The following is a 17,664-nucleotide window of genomic DNA, read 5'->3' as shown; positions in this document are numbered from 1 at the left end:
CAAGCCCAGACACTGGCACTGCATGTCATTCAGGGATGACCGAGTACTACTCAGCTGTGAGAACATAGCGGAATCAGACATCATATAGGCAACATTTGATTAACCTAAGAAAATTTAAAATCTAGATTAGAGATGAGAGCAAACAGCAGTTGTACACTTACAACCACAAAAATTTAGCATGCCTTTAAGCTAGCAATATTTTAGAGTGATACAACTAACAAGTAGGCTACAGTTCTCAATTGTTGACAGCGAGCAGACGCGCAGACGAGGAGGTACTACTGGCAGCAAAGAAGGGAACTCAGCACTACTATTAGAGCTGTGTTTGAATGACAACAAGCCAAGATTATGAGATGTTTCATTGAAACGGCTAGGTCAAAAACAATGCATAACAAATGCTAATAGTGTCCCTTGAAACGTATGCCAAATGCAGTCATGTATAGCATAACACAAACATTACCAACATGCATTAGACTAGAGGGAGGAGGCCGATGAGAGCAGTCCAGCAGAATCAGCTATTTACCTACTTTTGTAGTTTTATCAGCAGACACTATGCAGTTAGTCACACAACTTATCATAAACGTTTGAATAAATGTTAAAACTGACTCACAACATTACCAAAAAGAACACCTGCTCAACTGATTCCTTGAGAAAAGAAAACCTGCTTAACTGTAGGTAACAGATAAACTCATGTATAAGGAGTGCAACTTTACTGTTCAGTTCCTTTGCTATAAATATGTTAACTGTTTTGTACAAAGAGCAATTAACATGCAACTAACAGGACTCATATCAAATCAATAGACTGCGTATATAACATGACAGGTATAACTAGATCAAGCGGGATGTGATAAGCACGAATTGACGATGATGCTTGGATGGCTAACCTACTGGTAAGAAATAGCAATGCAGCTAAAATGCTACAGAGAATGGATTGACAAGCAATAGTATGGCGCCTGTCAATGATGTATCGCCAAACACGCGTGTAGCATATTATGTATTGCACGGCTCTGTACACGCAGTAACTGTCTATTAGTCTGTCTAATAAGGTACGGTGAAATGAAATGTAAATAGGTGGTTTCATTGTCTGCATGGCTGCTACTAACACTCAGAAAACTAGTCAATAGAGTAACAAACACTTAAGCCTATGTAAATGATTACGTATTCATTACTCTTCTGCACTCTCTTCCATTACAATATAAATCATCGAATTCATATGCATAGCAATCCGTTGACTGCAGAATGGCTACGTGATTTAAAGGCTTTCATAGCAACTCCTAGCATGCATATAGGTAGTATGTTATAATGGTTAAAATGAATTAGGAACAGTGTGGCTGTGTAGCCTTATGGAGCTTTGACTGGTCAAGGATCCAACAAACTTGTTGACAACAAACAACTGCACGACAGCTTAACTGCTGAGAAACACCACAATTCTCAATAAGATAACCAACATGTACAGGTTGCAAATATGTACAGCCAAATGAACCTAGTAATTATTAACAATTGCATGAATAGTACTAACAATAATATTAATGAGATATAATAAAATAGTTCTTGCTTGTCTAATAATTGAAATTAATGCTAGTAGAGTTAGGCTTATTGAGTTATCTTGCATTCAAATTACATGTTTGAACTATTAAAAAATCTTAGCTATTAAGCTATTTTCTTAGCATAGTAAGCGAGAGATAAAATCCGGATATTTGTTGAGAATAGCTTAAATCTATCAAATACACGGTATATATATTATTTCAAGCATTGAAATCGATACAAGTAAAACATCACATAGTTTAAATAAAACAATTTTATTCAAATTTGGGAAAAAACGTTCAGCAGCTCATGTTGAGTGTACCAATCGTCAGTGAACCAAATGAAAACAAATTTGGTAAAAGCAAAACAAGCATTGTGCAATTTTTAATTTAGCTTGCTAACAAAACTCTTGATGAAACCACTAATTTAATAGTAATAGCTATTCCAAATTTCGGACAAGTAAGATCGAGTTTCATGTATTCTTGTAGGCCAAGATGGTTTCAAGCATCGGGTTTTTACCCTCGCTTAAATGTTGACTGCACATAGTAAAAAAGAAAGTTAGATACAACAGCTACCGACGTTCAATGGTGAAAGATTAACCAAAGAGTTGAAAAGCACAAAATGTGTTCAACTCTCACATTTAAGACACTGACACTCATTGAAAGAACACAAGAGATTACGAAGAGTGAGCAATATAATCTGGCAAACTATGCAACGGAAGCTCTCCATTGTCGTTGCCTGAAGAATTATTTTCTAACAACCTAGAAGTAGCGTTTTTAATTATTAATTAGTACACATTAGCATAACACCAATGAAATCTCACCTTTAAAAGTATTCGACGCGTCCTGCTCCAGAAAACGTTGTTATTTATAATTAACTCACAGAATGTAAGCTGAGCCTACAGTCGTGACATTCAAATAGCCTTAGCCGTAATAATATATAGATTATAGAACGTAGTGTAGATGTTCGTAAAATTATAGAAGACTGAATTCTAATTATCATCTGAGCGAATGATTCACCGGATCTGATTTAGTGCTGTCCGATGTTCGAAGAAGACAACTCTAACATTAAAACTAGCAATGGAAAACTGCTGTTCCACGGAGAACAAGCTTGCAGCACTAAAAATAACACCAATATCGCATTGGCTGTACAGGCAACTTACAGAGCATGAAGTGCTAAGCCTAAGCATCTGTATCTCTGACAGACACTTTTTTAATACAACATAATGCAATAAAAATAAGGATTTTTCCACATGCAAAATATGTATTGTGTACAGCTATCTCGGTGTAAGTAAATTTCAACTCTAGACTGGATAGTTTTAAAATGTAGTTCAGTACAAGAAATAATAAACCCAATAATTTTTTCCAAGTTCTGCATGATCTTAATCAGAAGCAACAAAATTTAAACCAACTGGTATCTACAGATCACATGGCATATAATGTCAAAGTCAAGAATGTATGAAGGAGCAAGCTTAGTATTACTGACAAAAAGCTAAAAATTCGATGAATCTAAAGGATCTGCATTGATTAGTTATACGAACCATTCCAAGTGTGATGCTTTGAAAGCTCAAGTCAATAAATTGAGAGAGTTAATATCTTTCAAAGAAGCCATGTGAATAACTCAAGTCTACCAAAGATGAAAAAGCTATAGAGAAAACAAGTCTTCTATTCTTGCCAATTTTATATACATTTGAGCACCCTGTGCTTAAAAAACACATCAACAAAACGGCATAACGTAGGTTATTGAGGTATTTCGAACATACAAGCATCAGCTGAATAGGTTACTGAACTACCAGGCTGAAAAATAAAAACCACCAGTTTCTTAATAAACCAGATCATCCTCCTTATCATCATAATTCTGTGAAAGTGATGGAAATCTGTGAACAACTCAGAGCCAACCCAGTCACAAAGAAACTTGCAAACTCATTGATACGAAAGGCTGCAAAATTCACTGAAAAATAACATTGAAGAATTTCTTCCTGCATGCATAGATATAGCCGTGTAGCCTTTGACATCATGCAGGTAGTTGGTAGAATCTATATGAGTTACTGTAGAGGAGAAGATGGAGTAGGTATGAGAATTCTAGACTGATGGTTCCTGATGAGGGGCACTGAAAGTGAAAAACAGAATGACTCACTCATTGAGTAAAAGTCTGTGAACAGTTGAACTTGAACGAAATCATAATTGAAAAAATGGTATAAACTTGCAAAAACCAAGAAAATTATTGAAAAATCTCCACGAGACTGGAGCACGCACACACACAACCCTTTTTCACATACAAACCACCTCAAAAATTAAGAAATGGTGCTCAGCAACGTCAGCGAATACCCAGATTGTGGGGTTGATAGTTTGAGTATAGGTTACATGACAGTAATGATATAAACACCCCCACAAGGATAGGCAACGGCTATCATATGGGCGGGGTTTAATGATCGAGCTCTGTTGGGGTTGTGCTAGCCTGGGCCTCGGAGCTAACACAGTTCTGGCGGGGCAGTCGCGTCGCCTTGTTAGGTTTTTGAAAACACGACTCGCTGTTATCGTGACATTAGCTCATTCAGTCAGTAGCCCCAGCGGTTCACAATAGTGAACCTTGAAATACTACAGTTTAGGGGTAATACCTAACCAGAAAAATTGATCCATGGAAAATAAAACATTTCAAATTACCTATTTTTACCAATTTTGAGATTATTAAGGGTTGTAATATATGCTTAAAGTTAAATATAATTTACCCAAAATCACCCGAACAATGTCCTTTTTCCTCTAATTTTTGATTAATATTTTGCCACCCCTAATATAAAATGACAGTCTTTCATCGTTGTCACATCGTTTGACCTGGCCAATAAGATGGGACAGCAGGCAAAGCTGTGCAGTGTAGTTTTAATACTCTAAATCTAAATATAAAACCTAATTTGGACGATTTCACAATGGTGACTATTAATATCACAAATGCTTGTGAATGGCAACTGACTGATCATAACGGTGACAATATTGGGCAACTATATTTTTTGACAACAAAACGAAACCAACAGATCAGTAGAATAACACCAAGTGTTCATAATATTTGTAAATTTGCAAAGGGCTTTGTTCAGCATATTTCTTTGTTCTGATGCTACATTCGAGTTTATCCCAACAGAGCTCGATCATTAAACCCCACCCATATGATAGCCTTCGCCTACCCTTGTGGGGGGTTTTATATCATTGATGACAGCATGCAATCTCTGCAGGCAACCTAATACTCTTCAAAAAGTTATGAAGCAAAATGTGTGTCATTTGTTTCTGTAGTTTAGTGAGGCACGTGAGGCGCTTTCAAGTTCCATAAAACGCCATCTTTAAATAACCAAAACGATTGCTGCAGGATTCTATTGATAGAAATCATCATTCTATACCAATCATGGCTAGCAAGAAAGAGAAGACAACACTAGCTAACACTAACAACAGAGTTTTACATTCTACATCAGCAAGTAAATAGAAGCTGAAATGAATGTACTTCAGAAATGACAGATCTATAACAGTATGATACCTGTGCAGTTTGAATAAACAAAAACCCCAAACTATCTGACACATGTATGTTTACAGATGTCAGAGATACTTCTTGTGGAAAATGACAATTTCCATAAGTGACTATATCCGAGGAGGGCATGAAAAATGCTTCAAAAAAATTGGAGACTGAAGGAAAGTATTAACACTTTTAACTCTGTTCAGAACCATTTTCACAGACAAGTGAAAAAAGCTGTTCAGCCGGGAGCATGCATGCAACGGTTTGTCCTATATATAGTGAGTGTTAAAAGGTTGACTTGCAATAAAATTCACATTGAAGTTATTTGGTACCAAAAGATTCACCATGTCTTACTCTGTTGTGTTGTAGGTGCCAAATACATGTACGTGGAAAGGTGATTACAAGCTCTTAAAAACTCAAAAACGCTGAGCTTTTTGAGCATGTTTTTGAGCTTTTAAGAGCTTGTAATCACATTTCCACATATTTGGCACCTACAACACAACAAAGTAAGACATGGTGAATCTTTTGATACCAAATAACTTTAATGTGAATTTTATTGCAAGTCAACCTTTAACAACTACTCATACAATGTGCTTACATGCTTCGAATGGGCTTGGAGTTGTGTTCACTCTAAATCATGGACAGTAAAATCCAGACGCATTTGACGCCATTTCACTCAATTTGTAAATTCGTTGCAAGAGTACTATTCGACATCATAAACGAGCTGACGGATCCAAATCAATAATCCTAGACTAAGCCTTCCCCGCTGGAGGTAAAGATATCTTAGCAATGCGATCAGGCATCCCTGGCTTAGTTAGTGCAGCTAGTTGGCTATGCATGAATTGAAAAGTGACCGTGACCCGTAACCGAGTCTACTTTAATGAGTTTTATTTTGAGGAACACATTGAGTAATCTTGGAAAGATCTATACAGTACAACTCCAAATTGTTAAAACGGTAAGGTGTAAATTTATCGACAATGGACAACTCCGAACCCAATCAAAGCAAGGAAACACAGTGATACACTCAGCAATGAATGTACATAAAATCTAACACAGAGTTGTGGAGTGATCTAGACTGTGGATGAGTGAATGTGTAATATCAATCACTCAGAGGTACCTACCTGTGTATCTAACATTCTCATCCCAACCAGGGCGCTGCCATGCAGCATCTCGCGTCTCCTTCCGTGTCTGCAAGTCTTTATAAGCCCAGAGATGATGACACTGGTTGAGATTTCCGATGTGAGAGAAAAAGCCACAGACAGCCTCGTTGTTGCCTTGTCTGTGTTTAAGGCCGCGAGCCCAGTGATTGCCCCACTCTATCATAGATCCTGCCTTCAACCACAAGTGCATATTCTGTCAGTATTTTGGAATATATGACAAATAATTTACCGACCATAGAATACCTTGAGCTGGTCTACACCGCAACATGTACGTGCATTGTATTTTGATACAGTTTACACAATTACATAATTATACATGTAACAAGATTTGAATCTGTTTAACACATGTGGTCAAGTAAACAACTAACTTGTAGATGCCTTTTCTTTCATGAATACACTGCGCTACACTGGCGGAATACTCAATACTAGAAGACTATAGTTTCCAATACGTTATAATTTGATTTTCATAAGGATTTTTTACATTCAAGGAACATTCCTTACAATTTATGAACTAGGCAGATAAAGTTGATACAGTTATGTGACTTGTATACTGACCACAGGTCAACCATATCATCCTGTTAACTCTATCAATTCATTTCAACTGCATTACTCAACATTTTTATGCTACAACAGCAAGCCATACTGAACATTGCCATTACTACTCAGTGAGCTCAAGAGAACAGCACCTGCAAGCCCTCACTCTTCAGTTAACTCTAGTGAACATTACCTTCAAATCATAACTTCTCAGCTCGTACATGTTATTTGGCTCTCTGTCTCGTTTGAATTCCCAGAACCCAAATCTAAGCAGTATTTGATTATATCTAGACCTTAGCATGGAGTTTCTTTCAAGCCTGTACTCCAGGATATCCTGCAAGTATGGAAGAGCAGAATAATTTCTATTAGTTATGAGTACGTGTATCAGACAGCAAAGAAAATACATAAATCTGAAAGTACTAACATACTAAAAATAGCAAATTTTAGTACTCAAAAGTACTAAAGACAAGGCCCCCAAGAATTATATAATTGTCATATAAATGGCCTTGAGATATGGACAGATAAAGGAGCTTTCATATTCGATTTGTCAACTGTGATTTATCGTATTAAATATATATTTCATCAACAGAAGGGATAAAACAACAGCAAGTTTCTGTTTTAACATTTCAAGGCTTCTGCACGTAAAAACCAAAAAAATATTTACAGGATCAGTTCTGTATGCCATCAAAGCCTTGTTGTATGCTGCGTAGCCTCCTTTATATTTCCATAGATGTACTACAACATAGAAAGCGCATTCTAAAAGTAACCAGCAACAGGAAGAACTTTTACACAAGCTTAATAACATGGGAATATAGGTAGATCGGAACAATGCTCATGGGTCAAGTAGAAAAAAGGGAAGCTTACTGGCTTCATCCTGGTCTCCAATCATAACAGTGAAGCTTGCCATCAGCTGGGCGCCTGTGTTCTTCTCATCCATCAGATCCACAAACTTCCCACTAGATAACCAAATGACCTACGAATGACCTACGAATGAACTATGAATTACCTATACACAAACTCATCCGTAGGATATGACCTATATACAAACTCATTCGTAGGATATGACCTATATACAAACTCATCCGTAGGATATGACCTATATACAAACTCATCCGTAGAATATGACCTATATACAAACTCATCTGTAGGATATGACCTATAAACAAACTCATCCGTAGGATATGACCTATATACAAACTCATTCGTAGGATATGACCTATAAACAAACTCATTCGTAGGATATGACCTATATACAAACTCATCCGTAGGATATGACCTATATACAAACTCACCCGTAGAATATGACCTATATACAAACTCATCCGTAGGATATGACCTATATACAAACTCATTCGTAGGATATGACCTATAAACAAACTCATTCGTAGGATATGACCTATATACAAACTCATCCGTAGGATATGACCTATATACAAACTCATCCGTAGAATATGACCTATATACAAACTCATCTGTAGGATATGACCTATAAACAAACTCATCCGTAGGATATGACCTATATACAAACTCACCCGTAGAATATGACCTATATACAAACTCATTCGTAGGATATGACCTATAAACAAACTCATTCGTAGGATATGACCTATATACAAACTCATCCGTAGGATATGACCTATATACAAACTCATCCGTAGAATATGACCTATATACAAACTCATCTGTAGGATATGACCTATAAACAAACTCATCCGTAGGATATGACCTATATGCAAACTCCTCCGTAGAATATGACCTATATACAAACTCATCTGTAAGTTAACTGGAATATGAAGATAAGCCAATAAATGAGATGCATTTCATCACAAAAGGAAAAGTTTCATGTTTCTGACAAAGTTGTAAGTCAGGGTTGGAAAAAATCATGGTTTTTATGAAAAAGCCAGGTTTTTTTGGTCTAAACCAGTTTTTATGGTTTAAACCAGTTTTTATGGTTTTTATAATTTTACTAAGGTTTTTGCAATTTTAAGTCTAATTAACATCCCTTACTTTAGCTGCATGATTGAGTATTGAACATACATATGTGAAATCATCTGTTAAAGATGGTACTGTGAGAGTTGTTATGGGAAAAAAGAGAAAACATGGAAATTTCGAAATGAGTCTCTAATCAAACATGGTTGATGAAATACAGAGCATAAATCTTATGACAAAGTGAATATTTTACATACAGCTCTATGTATAAGTAGAAATTTTAATCCAAGTGATTAGTCGTGTGGTAGTGTAGAGCAGAGCATTGCTACTGTAATGCAGATGCATTGCTACTGTTTGGAGCAGTGGCAGATGACTCAACTTCTACCACCTGAATTCTAGCATCACTGTCTAAGTTGGTGTTTTCAGCTTGACATTTTGCTACGTGAGCTTTAAGCCTATCTGCGTGACCTTGCGTTACGACAGCCCACCTATTACATTTTGCCTTGAAACCTTTGCCTTTTGCAGTTCGAGTGAAAAACTGCCAAATGGGATCTTGTTTGCGAGGCGTGTTAGAAATTTGAGACACAACTAACTTTTCAAAACACAAAAAACTTGATAAACTGAATTCTAACAATCCAACTACTTTGGCTTGTGCCCAATAAATGAAATATTAGTTTGCAAACAAAGCTTCTGCCCAAAAGGATTTTTTTGTTTTAATTTCTAATTATAAGTAATCCTTCCTCCCTGGCCAGACTTGAGAAAGTATTCATTCTTTATTAAAGACGATGATTGGATTAGTATATTTCACATAGTTCACATTTCATCATTAAAGAGATCATTATATCACTTGCTAAAAGCAAATGAAAATGAAATTCGCTAATTCATTGTTGTGCTAGGATTTCATGTAGTTTCAACTTGAGCTCTGCCATCAATTTACTACTGTGTCCTAAATAAACTTCCACAGCTGATAATTACATATAATTGCATCTATCGCACGCGAACCACTAGGAGCTTAAAATATTATGTTTTTCACAAAAAATAATGAAAAAACTGAAAAAACCAGTTCTTTCGGCTGGTTTAAACAATTGGTTTAAACCGAGCCAACCTTGTTGTAGGTTCTTGCGAATGAAAACATTCTAACGGATAAATTGTGCTAGACAGAAAAATAAATCTTTGGGTAACTGAAGTTCTTCAAAAAATAAGGAGGGGCATAAATAATAGAAAAAAACATAAATAAATGCACAGATAATATATATAAATACATAGATAATGATTAGAGTAATGGAATGGGTTAATTGTACTTGTCTTTTTCTTATTTTATGTACAGTTAAGTAATTAAATTTATTTATAACACGCCATACATTTCAGGGCCTTTCAGCAGTAGGCCTGACTACTTATCCATCATAAATACATGAACAGACACATATATGAAGTATAGACAAATATGCAAAAAATACATATAAAAAATACATACATAGATGAATACATAAATAATAGATAAACACATGAAAAAAAAGATAATATATAAATATGTAGATGAGTAAATAGCTAAATACATAGATATAAATAAAGGCATATAGATCAATGTTTATTCCAAAAATCCCGTTCTCCTTTGTCACAAGGAATCCTAGCCTTTGTTATGATGTACCCCTGCTTTGCCCACAATATATATAACAGACACATATAACAAGTATATATATATATGTATATATATTAAGGGTAATCATAAGTATCAAAAATATACCTAATAATATGAGTTCAATATCAGTCTTGTTAAGCAATAACAAACAAATAGTTTACCCATAACTTTTTATATTACTAGAAATTCCCCTGTCATACAGCCCACGACCAAAGAGATATTGGAAAAAAGAAAGGGTACTGATGGTTGAGAAATGCAATATTAGCAGTCAAATGGCACTGCAGTGCAATAGGATAACTGCAATGGTAGCTGTAATGTACTGGGTGTTATTATATACAACAAATAGCAATAATGAAAGGAAAAGATTATGTGTTTATATCTCTCCCCCTGCAATAGGAGAAATGCAATATTGGCCAATATTAGAAGTAAAATGTACTGATATTATTAGAATAACCAATATTATTAATGTAGTAATAATATAAAACCAATGCACAATTTCGTTTACATTTCAAAACGTCATAGCTATATCAAAAAGTTGTGATATTTATATAGATATTTAGAAAATCTGTACTACGTAGTCATTGTTCTGTAGTCATCCAAACTTATAATTAAATATTGTAATAACCTCATTAGGATTGTTAGAAAAAAAATCATCGTCATTTCCTTTACTTACACTGCGATGGACATCAGTTAGAATACCAAGAGTGACTAAAATGTCAGTTACTTTGAAATCGGCAAAAATGAAACTTTCATGAAATGATTTCAGTACTCCTACGTTAATTACAGAAACCTTCGGCAATTCGACAATGCTACAGACTGGTTGAAATGTGCACGTTATTTTTCCATGAAATGCGCACGACTTAATCATTCTATTCTTTGTCGCTCGGCGTTTCAATTTCCGGTCTTAACTTTTATTAAACCAAACTTGTCAAGCATTTTGTGAAGAATTTCAGCCAAATTAATTTGTCTATTTGTGTATAATACGATCAGATGGGTAAGTTTTAAGATAATGCCGACGGTATACAAAGACTTGGTAATATATTTAAATAGGCTTATATGTGTTTTGTATCGTTATTATACTTTAACGACTCTACAAAACGATGGTTAAATTTGTTGATGAGATTTCAAGACAAGGGTTCGTCTCATTGTTGATGAATAATTTTTGTAAGTTGTGTACCCATGCATTTATCATAAAAACTCTCAAACTTCGCATCCGCTCGTTTGGTCGTGGGATTAGATTATCTTCTAAAACTTTTATTTTTTTAACACTCTGACACTAAAAGTGACTATTTTCTACTGCTACCAACACGATGTCCAATATAACAAAAAACTATAAAGGTATAGGCAGCGTAAGTGAATGAATAATGGTTTACTTACAGCTAGATGGCACTAGGAAATGCTAGCAACTTACAACTGTGTCAGGTAAGTCAGCATGTTCTCAGGCTTGACTTTATGGACTACAACAAGCCACCAGACAGACACGCTATAACATGATAAAATAAATTTCAGCTGGCTACTGAAGACAGATGCCATGTATAAAGATGAGGTATTGCCAACAGTACAATAACATCAGCAAATCCCTGGATGTTAATTACCTCTCTAAGCATCCGCTACGTAAGTCAAAGCAATCATTATTTCCATTTCTAACTCACATTGTAGCTCATAGACGCTGTCGAGTTCTGACAGCAGTTTAGACTGTGTTTCACTCGGGGTGTCCATTGGTTGACGAGAGGGTATAATCTTCTTGAACCAAGAATCGGTCGTCAATGCTGGAGTGCCGGAGAAGCATCTGTAAGGTGTCAATGTAAATGTACGCGCAAAATGGTCTCTAGTGATGATATAAGATTGTGCAATCAATTTTTTCATATTTCTGTCTACAAATGATTTTAATTTTCAGAGAATACTACAGAACAATAATACGTCTACATTATATTAACTAACTAGCTGTACCACCCCGCGTTGCCGCCTGGGTAATAAAAAGTCTTTGGATGGAAAATTGATTTGTATTTACCATATAACAACATTTCCCATTCTTACTTTCAAACTGCATATCATGAGAGAAGTGTTTTGCGTAGTTGAAATAAATTGAGAGAAAAATAAAAACAACTGTGAAGGTTTTAAAACTTTGTCAAACAACTGTACCTTTCAAGCTAATAGCCTGGCATATTACCATTGGAAAATTCCACTAAGCTAGTTAATAAGGCTAGGCTTCTAATGATGGTAAGCCATGACTTTGCATCTGCATTGTTGTCCAGCTCCGCTGTTCTAATTATATCTATAGCCGGAATGCGTACTACATATTTTGAGAAATATATATATAGAAGAAGAAGATAAGATAAGCCAAATAAATCCTGAACCCAAAGCAGCATTTGGAAACACAAAACTTGATGAGAATGATAACCTATAAATAAAATAATAGATCAACTTTGTTTCCTAAACTTTGGCTAGCCTCATACATGTTGAAATTACCGGCGGCATCACTGTTGGTAACAGCTGTTAAATCTTGAAACTAACTGACAACCAAATAGCAGCACAGACTATAATTCTATGATTGTATACAAGTATAATATACATAATATAATATACGGTAATAATGTTTTATAGTCACAGATTTTTTTATATATGATAAAACTATTAAACTATGGAGAACAAAGTAAATGCTGAAAGTGTTGTTAAAGATAGTAGAAAATTAATTACGCATAAATTCTGCCAATACATTTACACATGATGCCTCGATTGGTCGCAGTTTTCAACTCTGAATATTTACTCTTTGCTAAATAAAAAAATTATTTACAATTTCATGGCCGCTCTGGTGTTAGTAATTTTAACATTGTTGCTTTTAGACTGATTAACTAGCGAGCACCTAGTTATTCAAACTAATGGATTTGGTAAAATGGAAGAAACCTTTGGCTTAAGAAAATAATTTGTGGTTCGCAAGGCGAGTTGGATTGAAACAAGAAATATTAATTGATTTGCCTTTAATGGTATTTAGTGGCAAATCAAGGATTGAATATCTCATTTGATGGAATAGTTACATCGAGCTGATTATAGACAACTGATGTTTTTAATTCTTAGATGTAAAACCCTAGATTCAATAATGTATAAACTAAGCCTTACTATGAAAATAAGAGAATTTTTTATCATACATCATTTTACAAATCAATTAAGATAGGACACGCCTAATTTTTTTTATTACACAGTTGGTAACGCAGCAGTTAGACTGCCACATTTGCAAAATATGGATCGACTTCATACATGTATGTTTCTTGATCATGAAAACCCATATATGGCTTTAACCAAAATTAGAATAGCTAGAGAACACCATAGAAACCCAGTCTTCTCTATACTTGAATACAACAGATAGTCTCTACATATAAATCTCAAAGGTTTGTGCGTTTTCTGTGATTTTGTACCTCGTTGTGTCCAGCTATAGCTATTAAAATAATGGAATGAAATATCCGTTGCATCGTGGGTTTGTACTCATGAAGAATGTCACTAAATATTTGTAAGCCAATTGTATAACCACCAGTCTAAGAAGGCTCTTATGATTCCATAGCTTTTATACATACTCTATATCCTTCTCGCGATTGCACACGCTAAATGTGCACTTTTTATTATTAATTAATATCATCTTTTGCATTTTTTTTTTTTTAAATTAATTTTGGCTGCCATTACCTATTTTTTTAATTTGTAATTTTTAAATGGTCATTTCAATTTCAAATGTGCCGTTACAATACTATTTCTGGTTTTTCCTAATGTTTGTTTGTCAGATCTGTAAAGGCTATATATATTCTTTTCACGTGGACAATCGTATTATCTCGAGTAGGAATAGCCTCTACATTCTCTCTCCCTTCGGTCAGACAAAGTACCAGGCAAAGACAGCCCGATGTCTCAACTGTACGTTTGTACCAATATCGAGAGGTAACAATATCATCGTATTCCAAGTCTTGATGGATAGCTTCTGCCGCAACAGTAACATTTATACACACACTTTTAAGCACTAATTATTGCTATTATTAATCCAGCATGATTAATATTTTTATTTTGGTTTCTCAGTTCGTATCAAACTGTATCATTGTCCAATCATTTTTCATTATAATTGTAGCAAAACAAACTCTATTTAACCATTACTTGCTAATTATTTCACATTTACATTTAAACCCTTTTATAGTTGTTTTATTTTGTTTCTTAATTTATTCGACCTGCGCAAAACATTTTTCTCATGATATGAAATTTGAAAGTTACAGTTGTTTGACAAAGTTTACAAACCTTTACAGTGATTTATTTTTTCTTAATTTATTTAAACTTCCCAAAACACTTTTCTCATGATATGAAAGTTAGAACGGTAAATGTTTTATTTGTTAAATAAAAATAACAATGCAAAGACTTTTATATTACTCGAGCAACGGCAGGCATTCATCTAGTATGTTTATAAAGTTAATAAAAATGTAAAATAAAATTTGCATATGAACAATCTATAAGCGGATTTGGTTTTTCTTCCTGAGTATTTTAGAATGGGTATCTAGCCCGACATTTTAATTACATGTCTACATACTGCCAATATTAATACTTTGATAAAACACATGTAAAACTTAGCAGCACAGGCAACTGTGGAGAAGACACGCTCTTCTTCATTATTAGTGTTAACCAAATGCCAATTTTTATCTACTTTCATTCACTAATTATCCACTCACGAGATGTACATGTATGTTGAAGATTCATTTTTCCAAGATACGGAAATGCGAGAGCTTGTCAATGAATGGTCCCTTCACAATAGTAAAAATTTTTTGACTGAGATGTGTCAATACACTGGGTTAAGCATTGTATTATTGCTGCGATTTATACCCAGAATTGCATATCACTGGGTATTTCCAAAAAATTCTTACTGATAGGAGAGACAAAAGTAACATCCAGAAATAATAACACTTTCAATAACACTAATAACACAATTCACTTACTATTCACGTTCTCTCACAAAATCACTGAGCTTCCCAGACCCCAGCTTATCTTAACACTTAGACCATGATACTCATTATTTGATATGCTTTGATCATTAGGTATAACATTTGCAATTTGCAATGCTAGGTAATAATGCTATAACTAATCCTCAACTATAATTTGACTAACATTTGTCTGTGATCAGAGTCCTTTTGACTATAATTTCCTCAACTACTGCCAAACCTCTATTTGAATGCCATAGTGAAATATTTTTTAATTTCTTATTAGAGGTGATGTTTAAATAGATTGTGGCACTCGATTTTCAGCTAACTCGTCAGAATTTATGGAAGATAAATTTAACCTTTTTACGAGCGACGCGATGCTAATGTCGCTTATATTTTGCACTATCCTTCGAGTGAAGTGACATTAATATCGTAGGCCTCAGCATTTTTGGTAATCCATTTTTTCTATACGCTATATGTTGAAGTATCAGATAAAGTTAAACAAGGGACTACTTTGATTGCAATATGTTAGTTGGATACAGTTATTAATTATTTCAATGGTGTCACTTTTAAAGTTTTAAAGAAAAAATCATAAAGCTGTAGAATTAGAAAACGGACGTCAATATGCCAAAACAATGGCTATTATTACGCCGTAGGCCTACGGTGTTCCTGGAGAGTCTTCTCATCGTTCATCCCAACGCTTTAGTTTTTATGTCAGATTGTAAACCACATTATGGACGAATCTGAAAACAATGAATTAGACCTTAGTGCCTTCAAATCGGAGTGTAGTTCTGATGATTGTGATGATCAATTTTCTCAGATACATCGTCACTAAAACCTCGGTAAGCACTACAGTAACAACAAAAGAATTAATCATTATTGATGTAATCGAGTCATTATTAACACCATTTTGTGGACACTATTATACTGATCACTTTCTGTTATGGGTTCGTAAGATCATGGAATGTCAGGTAAGTTCAACAAAGTTCATTACCACTGTAGTAAATCAATCACAACATCCCTCATTAAGATAAGAAAATACTCGCGCCAGTTTTATGCGCTTAATGCTGATGTCAGTCTCAGCAGCGCTCTCAAGCCAAAAGGAAGCAATTACCATCTTCAGCCCAGTCGAGCTATTGCTGGTGATTACAGCTATCTGCTGTTCTCAACTACTACATTAGTCAAAGTTATTCTGCTACTTTGGTAAGTGAGGCAAATGCTACTCAAGAAGGTTTTCATTCACATTAGTCACTGTAGCAATACAGCTGTGACTATCTAAAAAAAGTGGTAGGAGCTTTCATAACTGTTATGATTAAACCTCATCAAGGTGTATAAGACAATCTGGGAGGTAGGCGATGACTGAAAGCTGGCTGAGAGTTTTTCACAGAGCGGAGTTTATCGACCCATGTCTCTCCACATAAGTATAGCAGATGGTGTGCACACAAAATACAACTTGGTGTTGAAGGATGAGCAAAATAAGCACAATTCACCATAAAACTGCTAAAACTAATAACAGCAATAATAAAACACCATAAAAAGCTAAAACTGCTCTGCTATTTGCTGGGTGAAAGGAATTATCCAAATAGTGTATAGAATTGCACAATTAAGCGCCGTGCTAAAAACACGTGGTTTGATATAAAAATTGTGTTAAGCAGTATTGAACATGTGCACTTTATCTGCAACATGATGTATGCACTTTCTGGGCTTGCGTCTGAGTACACACTATGTACTATATAGCTATGTCAAGAGTTGCATCCTAATTAAGTAATGCAATCAATCGATTAATCAGAGGTGCAGCAAATCTATAACATCGGGCTTATAGTTAAAGTCTAACTTGTAAAAGTTTGGAGTTGTTGCTTTCAATCAATCTCTTGTTAGCCAATAAGTATTTATTACAATATTACACAAAACTGGAAGATACGTGTAACACTGCGATATAACTTTTTATGATGATAAAAGCAAAGGTTATTCGTTTTTACCTCCATCAACACAGTGGGTATAAAACTCTAGCCGGTCTACATTCAGTTAAATCAATGATATACAACCCAGCTATATACAGTGGGTGCCGTATATCATTGGTTAAATAATACACAAAATCGGGTGATATACGTATAGATGCATGTACCTTGTTTGAGACACAACCTTAGCATATTGCATCAAATTCCTGTTGACTCGACCAATACACTTTATGGCATTTAAAGACATTTCGAAAATGATCATGCGTAACAAGTATTAGCGAAAGCCAACTCTAGTTAGCACCTTTGCTACGCAAACAACTGTTTTAGACGGTGGAAATGAACAGTCTTTGAACGAGCGTAGACTGACAGGCACGTTGACAGAAACAAAAGCCGATACGATCTATCGCGAACTTCGACATTGTCGAAGTAACGTTTGTGCAGCTAACGAACATTGGCGAAATGACGATAATGTCCAAAATATTTGCTGT

At 34.9% G+C, this 17,664-nt stretch overlaps 2 protein-coding genes across 4 annotated transcripts in view; both read right to left on the bottom strand.

The window, feature by feature from the left end:
* Nucleotides 1–2,392, bottom strand: part of LOC137392112 (bromodomain adjacent to zinc finger domain protein 2B-like) — a 29,098-nt gene extending 26,706 nt beyond the window's left edge. For all 3 annotated transcript variants that reach the window (XM_068078736.1, XM_068078739.1, XM_068078737.1), the window contains exon 1: nucleotides 2,345–2,392. The gene's annotated coding sequence lies outside the window, so the exon portion shown is untranslated. The remainder of the gene's footprint in view (nucleotides 1–2,344) is intronic.
* A 723-nt stretch (nucleotides 2,393–3,115) lies between these two features.
* On the bottom strand, nucleotides 3,116–17,516 carry LOC137389878 (protein NipSnap-like). The gene is made up of 8 exons (XM_068076029.1): nucleotides 17,344–17,516; nucleotides 11,931–12,067; nucleotides 11,690–11,735; nucleotides 7,575–7,666; nucleotides 7,375–7,445; nucleotides 6,904–7,044; nucleotides 6,138–6,348; nucleotides 3,116–3,630 (listed from the first exon to the last, which is right to left on the bottom strand). Exons 1-8 carry the CDS (start codon nucleotides 17,436–17,438, stop codon nucleotides 3,566–3,568), a joined length of 858 nt encoding a protein of 285 aa, XP_067932130.1. The 5' UTR covers nucleotides 17,439–17,516; the 3' UTR covers nucleotides 3,116–3,565.
* Nucleotides 17,517–17,664: the final 148 nt, after the last annotated feature.

Source organism: Watersipora subatra, chromosome 3 (assembly GCF_963576615.1).
Source record: "Watersipora subatra chromosome 3, tzWatSuba1.1, whole genome shotgun sequence".
Lineage (NCBI taxonomy): Eukaryota > Metazoa > Bryozoa > Gymnolaemata > Cheilostomatida > Watersiporidae > Watersipora > Watersipora subatra.
Note: the sequence above shows the minus strand (reverse complement) of the source record. Positions and strands in the feature narration are given on the sequence as shown.

Excerpts from the sequence above, each read along its gene's own strand:
- LOC137389878 (XM_068076029.1), bottom strand. The coding sequence starts at position 17,438 with ATGATCATTTTCGAAATGTCTTTAAATGCCATAAAGTGTATTGGTCGA. Across the intron at positions 12,068-17,343 it reads AAGGTTGTGTCTCAAACAAG|ATGCTTCTCCGGCACTCCAG; the intron begins GTACATGCATCT and ends GACACCTTACAG. Across the intron at positions 7,446-7,574 it reads TGGAGACCAGGATGAAGCCA|TACATCTATGGAAATATAAA; the intron begins GTAAGCTTCCCT and ends TCTATGTTGTAG.